We start from the raw sequence: 11,322 nt of genomic DNA, 5'->3' as shown, positions 1-11,322 counted from the left end.
TACCCAATTTTGCTTCTGACCACCCATCGCCACTAGCATGTGGCCCCTGCAATGTTGCCAAGAAGGGAATGTGGCCCTCCGGCTGGGGGTAGGGGAGAGGAAGTTCCTTCAACCGGGAGGAGAAAGTGACTACGGCAGTAAAGCTACACAGTGATAAAAGAAAAGCTTTCAACACACATTTTATTTTTGCTTTAAAGGGTTAGAGAGTTAGGCCTTCTCTGGCGTGTCACTCTTGATCTTGCAGTAGTCAATGTTCGATTCCTTCTCCACCTCTTCGTCGACAGCCAGGTCCCCAAGGACCAGCTGGAGCTCGGTCTGGAACGGCTGCTCCTTGCGGTTCTTCAGGGGTTTGTGGCCTTTGCTGGTGCGGGAGTAGCGGAGAACGGCCAGGCCTAGCGCTATCGTAGCCCCGCTGAAGAGGGCCGCCAGCACACAGCTGCCCCCAAAGGAGATGCTCACCAACAGGAACGTCTTCATGGTGTGGCATCGCCCTGGAAGAGAAGGGACATTTAGGGAGCCGTTTTGCCTAAGCAAGATGCCCTCGTTCAGGTGTAGGGGAACCTTCAGGCCCTCTGGCTGTTGCTGAACTACAACTCCCATCAGCCCTAGCAAGTGTGGCCCAATGGTCAGGGGTGATGGGAGTTGTAGATCAACAAACATCCGGAGGACCACAAGCTGCTCACACCTGCCATAGATAGAGTATCCTCTCATTACATTGATATCCCATCTTCCCTGCGGAGACCTCCAACTGGCATACGTGGCCCTCCCTGCTCCTCATTTCCACACACCCCTCCCCAAATCCTGAGAGACAGATTAGGCCGAGACTCGATATTGAGGCCAACAATCACCCAGTGAGTTTTCCTGACCAAGGCGGGATTTGAACTCCAGCCCCCCAGATCCTAAATCTGCTGCACTAAGGTAAAGGTATAGGACCCCTGGATGGTTAAGTCCAGTCAAAGGCGACTATGGGGTTGCGGCACACATCTCGCTTCAGGCCAAGGGAGCCGGTGTTTGTCCACAGACAGCTTTCGAGGTCATGTGGCCAGCAGGACTAAATGCTTCTGGCCCAACAGAAACGCTGTTGTACCTTCCCGCTGCAGCGGTACCTATTTATTTACTTGCACTGCTAGGTTGGCAGAAGCTGGGACAGAACAACGGGAGCTCACCCCGTTGCGGGGATTTGAACCGCCGACCTTCTGATCGGCAAGCCCAAGAGGCTCAGTGGTTTAGACCACAGCGCCACCCGCATTCACTACACCACACTGGCTCTGATGGGCCTCGGACGTTGTAGGCAACAAATCCTAATAATAGTAACCACCTGTTGGATCAGGCCACTGACCCATCTAGTCCAGCAGCCTGTTCTCACAGTGGCCAACCAGATGCCTGCAGAAAACAGGACCTGAGCACAAAAGTCCTCTCCGCTCTGACTTCCAGCAATTCGTATTCAGAAGCATTTCTGCCTCCAAAGTTTGAAGGCAGAGCACAGCTGTTGTGGCTAGCAGCTATCTTCCCCGCATGTTTTGTCCACTACAATTTCAGGCCCCCAGATCAGATTGTCGGTGAAAACCCAGATTGTGGAAGGTTCCCCCCCCCCACCGGGACGTTCTGCTGGCACCTTTATTATACACCTTTAGATGCCAGGCAAAAACGTTCCTCTTCAACCAGGCCTTTGGCCAGTTGACATCTGATGCCCTTTCAAATGTGCTGTCCGAGGGGGGATTATTGGTTTTTGTCTTTGTTTTTATTATGTATTTTGTGTGTGGTTTTTTTTTAATATTGTGATTTTATGTTGTGAACCATCCTGCGATCTACAGATATAGGTCGGCATACAAATTCAATAAAAATGCAATGCAATAAATAAAAACCCAGAAACCCACCCTCTGAAACTTAAGCAGCACCTTAGCATCTGCAGATTTTTGCCCTTTATACAGTTAAACCAGTGCTTCTGGGGCTGCCTATTTTGAGTGATTCTCCTGGAAGCTTTGGAGCACGATTTCCAGCCCCAGAAGAGACTAAGGTATTCAGAAACGAGAAACACAAAAACCAACCTTCAAACCAAGGTACATCTTCCTTGTGCACTCTCAAGGGGCCAACCACTCTCCTGTGGAGCTTTCCTTCACCCCAAAATGCTGTTTGGAAGATGGGAGAAAGAGTTTTAGGGGTAGGGAAGTTACGATTCCTGCAGGCACCCAACAATTGCTTATGTACCAGCCTCCAGTGACCTTCAAATGTTGGGGCTCCCCTCCTAGTTCCAGTAGCCAGCATTACCAATGGTCAGTCCTAACACATCAGGAGGGCACTCAGTTGTGGAAGGCTCATGTACACAGCAATGGTGCTACAGCAATGTAGCACAGGATTAAATTCTATATTGCTACCTTATCCTAGATAGCTCAGTTGGTTAGAGCGTGGTGCCGATAACGCCAAGGTTGCAGGTTTGATCCCTGTATGGGACAGCTGCATATTCCTGCATTGCAGGGGGTTGGACTAGATGATCCTCGGGGTCCCTTCCAACTCTATAATTCTATGCTCTCACTATATGATCTATCCAAAAAGTGGGAAATTGCAGTAGTGTAAATGAGAAGCCCATAAGAGCTTGCTGGATTAGGCTAATGGTTCACCCAGTCGAGCATCCTGCTCTCACAGCAGCCAACCATATATACCAAGGGTCAGCAACCTAAGGCCCATGGGCCAAAAGTGGCCTGCGGAGGTCGTTTGACTAGCCCATGAGCTGCCCCCAAATCGAGTTGCCCGCTCACGCGTTGCGCTAAACCGGCGCAGCACAGCGTGGAGGCTCCCTTCCGCGGCACCGGAAACCACGTCTGCGCAGGTGCTAAAAATCACATCTGTGCATGCGCAAATGCCAAAAATCGCGGGAAGGCACCATCTGGCCCATGGAGGGATCTCCACGGGTCCGATTCAGCCCAGGCAAGATAAACCTTGCCAACCCCTGATATATACCTTTGGGAAACACAAGGCAGAATTTAGGCTTCCCATAATATATGCAATTATTATCATCATGATTTATTATTGGTTGAAGAACTTCACTGCCAAATTTGGAGAAGGGCAAATTTCAAAGGGCAGCTGCGTTCCAGTTCAAGAAATTTTTTTCTGGAAGGTGCTCACGTTAAAATGCGTTTTGAACTAGATTCCTAGTTGCCACAGATCAGTGTGAATGGTAAAAATTCACCACCCACCTCTTAGCTGGCTACTTGCATCTCAGTTATTGTTTCAGTTTCCTAGACACAAAGGTTAGCTTACAGGTACCTTTCTCGCTTCCAGGAGTGGGGGGCTCCAAAGGGCAGTAGCTGTTGCAACACTTGCAGACATAATTCTTGGATGGTTCATCTATGTTCTTCCAGCTAGAAGGGAACAAAATCACTACAAGTAATACGCGCAGCAACTGTTAAGGGAATCTGTATCGTTGCACAAAAATTACCAAGGCACTGTACAACCGTTAAAAACAGTGCAGCTTCATAGGAATTGTGCCTCATGCAGTAAGTTAAGATGTAAGAAGTTCACTTTTGTATCCAGTTGTTAGTCCTACTCAGAGTAAACACATTGAAATTAATGGCCATAGCTAATTTAGGTTCATTCATTTTAGGTAAAGGTAAAGGTACCCCTAACTGTTAGGTCCAGTCGCGGACGACTCTGGGGTTGCGGCGCTCATCTCACTCTATAGGCCAAGGGAGCCAGCGTTTGTCCGCAGACAGCTTCCGGGTCATGTGGCCAGCATGACTAAGCCACTTCTGGTGAACCAGAGCAGCGCACGGAAACACCATTTACCTTCCCGCCGGAGCGGTACCTATTTATCTACTTGCACTTTGACATGCTTTTGAACTGCTAGGTTGGCAGGAGCAGGGACTGAATAATGGGAGCTCACCCCGTCGCGGGGATTTGAACCGCCGACCTTCTTCTGATCAGCAAGCCCTAGGCTCAGTGGTTTAGACCACAGCACCACTTGCGTCCCATCCCATTTATTTTAGTGGGTCTTAAAAACCTAATTGGATTTACAACCGATTGTCTCTTGTGTCAAATTCACCACGGCAAAGAAACCAAACAGCATGTCTTCAAAACATCTGGCCAGACAAAATAAGCGCTTAAGGATGTGATCAACATATATTTAACTAATATTGAATGCATTCTCGCTTTTTTTGTTTGCAAGGCATTTAAACAAATTTAGTTCTGGGGTGGGGGTGGGGGTGGGGGCGGGGGCGGTCAAGCAAGGACTTGCAATAAAAGAGGCTTAGAGCTGACCTGGAAGAGAAGCTGTCAAAGTAACAAGCTTTCTTGCCAAAGCTTGAGGAGGTCTCTTTGCTCCATGCTGACAGGAGGCAATGAATATAGATCTAGAAAAGAAGGGAAGGTTTTTTTTTTGGCAGCAGATTTCAAACTGTCACAAATATTTATTTGCAAGTTACATCTACATCCCAGGAGCTCAAAGCGGTATTTGTGGTTCTCCCCCCCCCCCAATGTCGTGTTCACAACAACCCTGTGAGGTAGATTAATCATTAGGCTGAGATTTAGCAAATGGCGCAAGGTCACCCAGTGGGTGCGAGGCTGACACAAACCACTACAACCACGCTGGCCAGTGAAAGTATTTGGGTGCTTTATTCAGCCTGCATCGGGGCATCCCTGCAGAAGGCACCCACTCACATTTGCTCTGTGAACAATTTTTAAGAATTAAGAGCTTCCCCAAAGAATCCTGGAGATGGCAGTCGGAGGAAAATTACGCGAGAAAACCAGGAAGTCTCTTAACAGAACGTAAGCGGCATCCCAGAACACAGACAATTACTCCAGAGAGATTCCTACCTCCTCCGAGTCGCCGGTTAGCAAGAAGGCAGGTATTGTGAACACCATTGCAGAGTCTTCTCTACGGAGCCACCTGACTTTGGGGCCATCACCGTAAAGGCACCTGGCAAGTTAACCATGAAAGTGGGAAGAGTGTGGTTTTGAGTGCCAGAATCAATTTTTAGGTATTGGGGGGGATGCATCATTTTTCAGTTTTGACCCAATTTTCCACACTGCCTTGGGGCTTAGCACAATCCAGTTTTGATGTTGCTGGATCAGATATCTGCCAAATGCGCTGTCAAAATATTTTTGCGTTTTTTAAAATGATGAACTCATTTTAACACACTGCCCCATTTCTGCTTTAGTGGGGGTGGGTGGAAGGACTACCACATTGAAACACTGTTGTTGTTGTTTTGTTATACCCTGCCCATCTGACTGGGTTGCTCCAGCCACTCTGCACGGCTTCTGACATATATAAAACCATAATAAAACATTAAAAGACTTTCCTATACAGGGCTGCCTTCAGATGTCTTCTAAAGGTTGTATAGCCACTTATCTCCTTGACATCTGACAGGAGGGCGTTCCACAGGGTGGGTGCCACTACAGAGAAGGCCCTCTCCATCTGTTAACAGAACGGCACACCACTTACCCGTGTTTATCTGCAAATATGTAGACCCTCCTGAAATGGCCGTGGGGTCGGGCATCCGCGCCGTAGCACTCATCAACAAAGAGCTTGGGGGACAGGCCTGGACTCGCCTGGACTCTGGCCTCAAGATGGATCAAAGCACCTTCAACGTACTCCCCAGGTTCAGCCGCAACAATGAAGTCTTCTGGGAGAGAAGTTGGAAATTGTGTGCGGTGCAGACTAGCCCATGCAGATGTTACACCTAGCATCTTACACCTGCCTTCCTCCACCTGCTGCTCTCTAGACCAGTGTTTCCCAAACTTTGGTCTCTAGCTGTTTTTGGACTACAACTCCCATCATCACTAGCTAGCAAGACCAGTGGTCAGGGATTATGGGAACTGTAGTCTGGAAACCCAACAGGTGGGCAGGCGGCTCAGCCCATCCCCACATTACTCTGGTGGAAATAGGGTCGCTCCAGCAATGTCAGTGGTGAGGGTGGGCTGGTGCTCCCCTGCCCAGCACATGTTCATCCGGCATGCATGTGCACGCAACCCCCGGGCATCAGCAACCAACACTATGCCACTGGCAGAGCCTATCCATGGCTATTAGCCACAATGGTATCAGCCACGTGCGGATCCAGAATTGGCATCTACAGTTACTTACAGACTCATTGTTATAACCGTGTTTATGGAAGATAATCTTACTCGGCTACAAGTGATCACCGAGGAGGAGGAGGAGGAAGAGGAGGAGGAGGAGGAGGAGAAGCAGCCCTCTGGAGGCTGGCACCAGTCCTGATCGCTAGGCATTCCAGCCAAGACTGATGGGAAGTGTAGTCCAGCAACCTCTGGAAGGCACCAGTTAGGGGAAAGACTGGCTTAGACCAATGTTTCCCACCTTCTAAGAAGGATAATCATTTACTATGGCACAACTGAACCCCAAAATCAGGGTGCTAAGGGAAGCAACCGTTGACTCTTGTGGGTGGGAGAGTCATCTTACCATTCAACACTCTCAGAGAGAAATTAATCTTTGCATCACTGGCCTGAGCAGCTTGCAGAAGCTGGACGCGGGGCTCTGCGCTGGCTGCCGTGGAGCGAGGAAGCGTTGGCAAAGTGGTTGCCGTGGGCTCTGTGGCATTGGCATCGCTGCTCCACACCAGACCCTTTGCAGCTGGAGATAGAGAGGGAGAGAAAGAGACATTAGCCCATTGGCACCTCCCAACACAAATTTTAGCCTGAAACTAAAGCCAAGATGCCTTTGTTGCCAGGATTCCTGCACTGATCCTGATGCTCCCTCAAATATTTGTGACTAGGGGTGGATGGAACTGTCCATTTAGGTTTATCTCAAGTTCTTTCCAATTGCAAGTTGCATTCTCCACATTTCTACAGTTTTCATTAAAAAAAACAAAATCTACCAGCATTTTAGTGTGTTTCTCCTAACCTGCCCATTTTTGTATGCAATTTTGTTTAATAATTTTAAGCAAGGTCCCCTAATGCAATGCATTTTTTAAACACTAGTCTCTCTAACATATGCACATTTCCATGCTTACCTTACCGTAGCCTATGCAGTTTTACTCACGTTACTTGGCTAGCAAACTGCTTCGAAAAATTCACTGAAATCTTAATTTCAAAAGATGGCTGTGCTTTGGAAAGTTCAAATCGGGTAAATTTGCCTTTAAACGTGAGCTGAATTGAATTTCTTCTCTATCTCTAGTAGAGATACCCATTTTCAGTATTCAGAAAACCCTCTTCTTCCCAGAGTGGTTTGACAAGCAATCCCTCTTCACAGGGAACTCTGAGAATTGTAGCTCTGAGAGGGGAATAGGGGTCTCTTCTAATAACTTCCAGCATGCTTAATAAACTACAGTTCCCAGGATTCTCTGGGGGAAGCCAGGACTGTTTAAAGTGGCAGGATCGTGCAAATGTTGGAGCCTTAATTCCAGTGGGTCTGCCTCACATCCCCATTCTGGACATTAAACAAGTCACCTCACCATGAAATATCCTATTGAAGAATCCCAGCTCTGCAGTTGTCACTTGAGGAATGTTAGAACCTACTGTGTCTGGAGAAGCCAAGCCTTCTCCTTGGGCCAAAATCTGGATGGCTGAGGAATGAAGGAACAGAATACCTGATCAGGAATTTTAAGAACTTGACCCTCAACCCATTGCACACTCTTGGACTGCAAACACATTCAGGTCAAATCTATTTTGCAGAGAAGTGTGCCAAAATACAGTATTTCATGAGAAACGGCTGGATGAGAACCTCAGGGTTGGTACAGAATAATTTGAACCAAAAATGCCTAGCCAAATAACTGGACTGTAGCAGCCATGTACACCAAATAGCTTAATGCTCTCTCTATTAATCTAACCTTGCTCAGAACGTATTTGGGCAGTAACGAAGCCTCACTTTCATTCACGGCTGAAAACGTAAAGAGAGTCCACCTGCTGGATGACGCCAATGGCCCATTAAAGCACAGCATCCTGCTCTCACAGTGGTCAAACCAGAGACACAAAGGGAAGCCCCCAGAAGCAGGATCCAAGCACAAGAGCACTCCTCCCCCACCTGTGGCTTCTGGCAGCTGATGTTCAGAAGCATTACTGAGCATAGAGGAGGTCCCCAACATGCCCTCTTGAACATAGCTTCCAACCTTTCTCCGATGAAAATAGGGACATCCCATTCCATAACGATAATTTTACTATTTATACCCCACATATCTGACTGGATTGCCCCAGCCATTATGGGCAGCTTCCAACATATATACAAAACACCATAAAACAGAAAACATTAAAAAAAAGTGGGACATTCCAGGATCAAATCAGAAACCAGGATGGGTACACTAAATCAGGGACATGCCTGGAAAATAGGGACACTTGGAGGGTCTGCCAGAAACTTACCCAACACTTCAATAAACACAGCCGCCCACCAGAAGCCAGTCATCATTCTCCTGAAGAAAGACAAGGAAGGAAAACGGGGAAACCGCAAAATGCTTTTTTAAATAGGCTGAGAGAGAAAATTAAACACACCTGGGCCTTCCTTGATTGTTTCAAGTCTCCTATTGGCCAGGAACCCTAATTTGGTACCTGAAGTCATGAGCTACAATCCATAACAGGTGCCCTGTGGAGCTGCAGACCTCAGAGGGATTTACTTCTGAGTAAACTGGTTTAGGTATACTCACATTGCACGCCTAAGTTTTCAGAGGCTTCCTAATTCCAAAGCATGGGAGGTATATATCCAATACAATGCTTACAGCCTGTGCTGGTGTAGTGGTTAAAGTGTCAGACTAGGACCTGGGAGACCAGGGTTCGAATCCCCACTCAGCCATGAGGCTCCCTGAATGGCCTAGCTCCAGTCGCTGCCTCTCAGCCTAGCCCAGGCATCGGCAAACTCCGGCCCTCCAGATGTTTGGGACTACAATTCCCATCATCCCTGACCACCGGTCCCCTTAGCTAGGGATGATGGGAATTGTAGTCCCAAACATCTGGAGGGCCGGAGTTTGCCTATGCCTGGCCTAGCCTACCTCAGAGGGTTGTTGTGGGGGGATTAAATGGGGAGGGGCAGAACCATGTACACCACCTGGAGCTCTCCTTGGAGAAAAGGGTTGAATATAAATTCAATCAATCAATCAGTAAACTAAGTTCTACCTGGTGGAATGAATGGATCCAAGCTCGCCATGTTCACTAATGTCAATGAGTCTGAGAGTATGACTAATGTTGAGTACAGCTCAACGTTCTTCATCGGAGAACGCCAAGGCAACAGTGCTGTGCATCATTTCCCGAGTCGTCCCATTGAGAACTCACTTGGGACTGACAGATCAGCAGGCAAGTCCTAAGTAACTTAGCTTGTTTTCCCTCCCAGCTGATCCAATCACAGGGCACTTCCAGATAACCCCTTCATTCATCCATTGCAGGGAGGCGAGATGACATTGGGTCAAAAGGAAGCATTTCCTCCACACTTACCAGGGCATTTTCTTGCCACTTCCTTCATCGCTAGGAATGGAGGAGAGATTTAATTGGCATTTCAAGGCAAATCTACCCCATTTGAACTCTCTGAAACCATGCAACAATCCCTTGTCAACCACAGCTGCACAACCTGAATCTGCCGATATGTGGTTGAATCCCAGCCGGAAATAAAGTCTGGAAGTGACCACAGGCTGCGCTTCCCTGGAATGCTTCCCTTCCTTGTAAATGGGCGTCCCCATTTTGTCCTGGGTTTTGGTGTCAGGATTTGCTACACCTCGTTTTCCAGGGTCTCTTAGGAAAACCACCCCTAAGTTGTGGAAACCCCACAGAGGCAGATGTTGCACCATGCCTGTATAGCTTCCTTGTACGCTGAAGGTGTACCTCTTCTTACCCTGACCTTTTTTTTTACACCCGAGATATACAGAGTGAGTCTTTTAAAAGAGGCCCCGTGGAACATGTGTAGTCTGTATCCACGGGGCCCCTTTTAAAGGACTCACCCTGTACATTTGAGGACCTATTCTTTTTCTTCTAGATTGTTTTAACTGATTTTAAGGTTGCATGTTTTATGTTGCCGTAATAACCCACTCTGAGACCTTATGGCGAAGGAAGGGTAAAAAAATCTAATATATTATTGCGGGTTTGGGAAAGGGGTCAATCTGGATAAAGCTCCAAACCCCAATTTTTCGTGTCCAGTACCCAGTGAAGGCTAGAATCTAGCAGAGGAAATTCCTGAACTAGTCAGACACATTTCTTTAAAAAAAATCGCTTATATTTGATTTCACAAATGTAAATTTATAACAATACTGAATATATATCTGTATATATTTCTCTGAATCTCAAGACTTCCCCCCCCATCCCCTCCATGGGTCCTATTGTCAACATTTTCAGCTGCAAATTATGTCATAATCTATATTTTATATCTGTCCATATTGTCCTTAGCGTTTGTTACAAGTGAAATTAAAATCCTGCCATTGTTTTCGTCCGCTTACAGTGGTCTCCTAAATAAATTATAATTTTTTCCCATTCTTTCTTGAAGTTTTTGTCTTCTTGGTTCCTGAGCTTTCCGGTCAGTTTTGCCATTTCGGCTTGGTTTGCCATTCCTCTCTGGTAGGGACTCTTCCTTCCATCTCTGGGCTAGTAGCATCTGTGCTGCTGTTGTCACATACATAAAGAGTCTTTTCTGCTCCTTTGGGATGTTGGTACCTTAGTCAGACACATTTATTTGTAAGGCAATGACTTTATTGGTTGGCACCCGTCTGTCTCTGGAGACAATGGAAGAGTGTGCCACTGAAGTACCCCCATCAACATCCCAAAATAATGAGCCAGGTTACAGACGCTAAAACCAAGTGATGGGACCCTCCAAGCAAATGGATGGGCCTTCCTGCCCCTCACCTAGCTGCTAGGTAAGAGGACAAAAGCCAGAGGATTGTATATGAGCTGAGCAGGAAGCAGGCTGGGAGCTGGAGGCCCAGAGACATGTTTGCTCTGTGCTGGATACAAAGCTGAGACTAATGGAGAAGTAAGTTATTTCGGGGTGTTAATGCCGCAAGCCCCTCAGGTTGCATATATATATATAAACAAAACCGCATATCCTAAAGACATAGTCTCCGCTGACCTTCATTCAAAGGAAACCAAACCCTGGGAAAGTTCCTGGAACCCCTAGATCAGGGATCGGCAAGGTTTACTTCGCCTGGGCCGGTTCACTCCAGCGGAGATTCCTGTGTGGGCCAGATTGCGCACGTGTGTTAGCACCCATGATTTCCGGTGTCTGCGCAGACGCGATATCTGGCACCCCAGAAACGAGTCCCTGCGCCGCACCGGTTTAGCACAGCGCACAGGGACTCGCCGAGCGGGTGGCTCAGTTCGGGGGCAGCTCGTGGGCCAGTTAAACGACGCCCGTGGGCTACTTGTGGCCCATGGGCCTCAGGTTGCCAACCCCTGCCCTAGATTCTCAGA

The 11,322-nt window shown here is 47.7% G+C and overlaps 1 protein-coding gene across 1 annotated transcript; it reads right to left on the bottom strand.

The window, feature by feature from the left end:
- Positions 1-144: 144 nt before the first annotated feature.
- LOC117038814 (zona pellucida sperm-binding protein 3-like) lies at positions 145-8,371 on the bottom strand. The gene is made up of 9 exons (XM_033135753.1): positions 8,302-8,371; positions 7,401-7,511; positions 6,410-6,580; positions 5,438-5,618; positions 4,810-4,912; positions 4,255-4,346; positions 3,265-3,359; positions 2,049-2,129; positions 145-491 (listed from the first exon to the last, which is right to left on the bottom strand). The coding sequence occupies exons 1-9, from the start codon at positions 8,345-8,347 to the stop codon at positions 208-210; spliced, it is 1,164 nt and encodes a 387-aa protein (XP_032991644.1). The 5' UTR covers positions 8,348-8,371; the 3' UTR covers positions 145-207.
- Positions 8,372-11,322: the final 2,951 nt, after the last annotated feature.

The sequence above is a fragment of the Lacerta agilis genome, chromosome 17, assembly GCF_009819535.1.
Source record: "Lacerta agilis isolate rLacAgi1 chromosome 17, rLacAgi1.pri, whole genome shotgun sequence".
Lineage (NCBI taxonomy): Eukaryota > Metazoa > Chordata > Lepidosauria > Squamata > Lacertidae > Lacerta > Lacerta agilis.
Note: the sequence above shows the minus strand (reverse complement) of the source record. Positions and strands in the feature narration are given on the sequence as shown.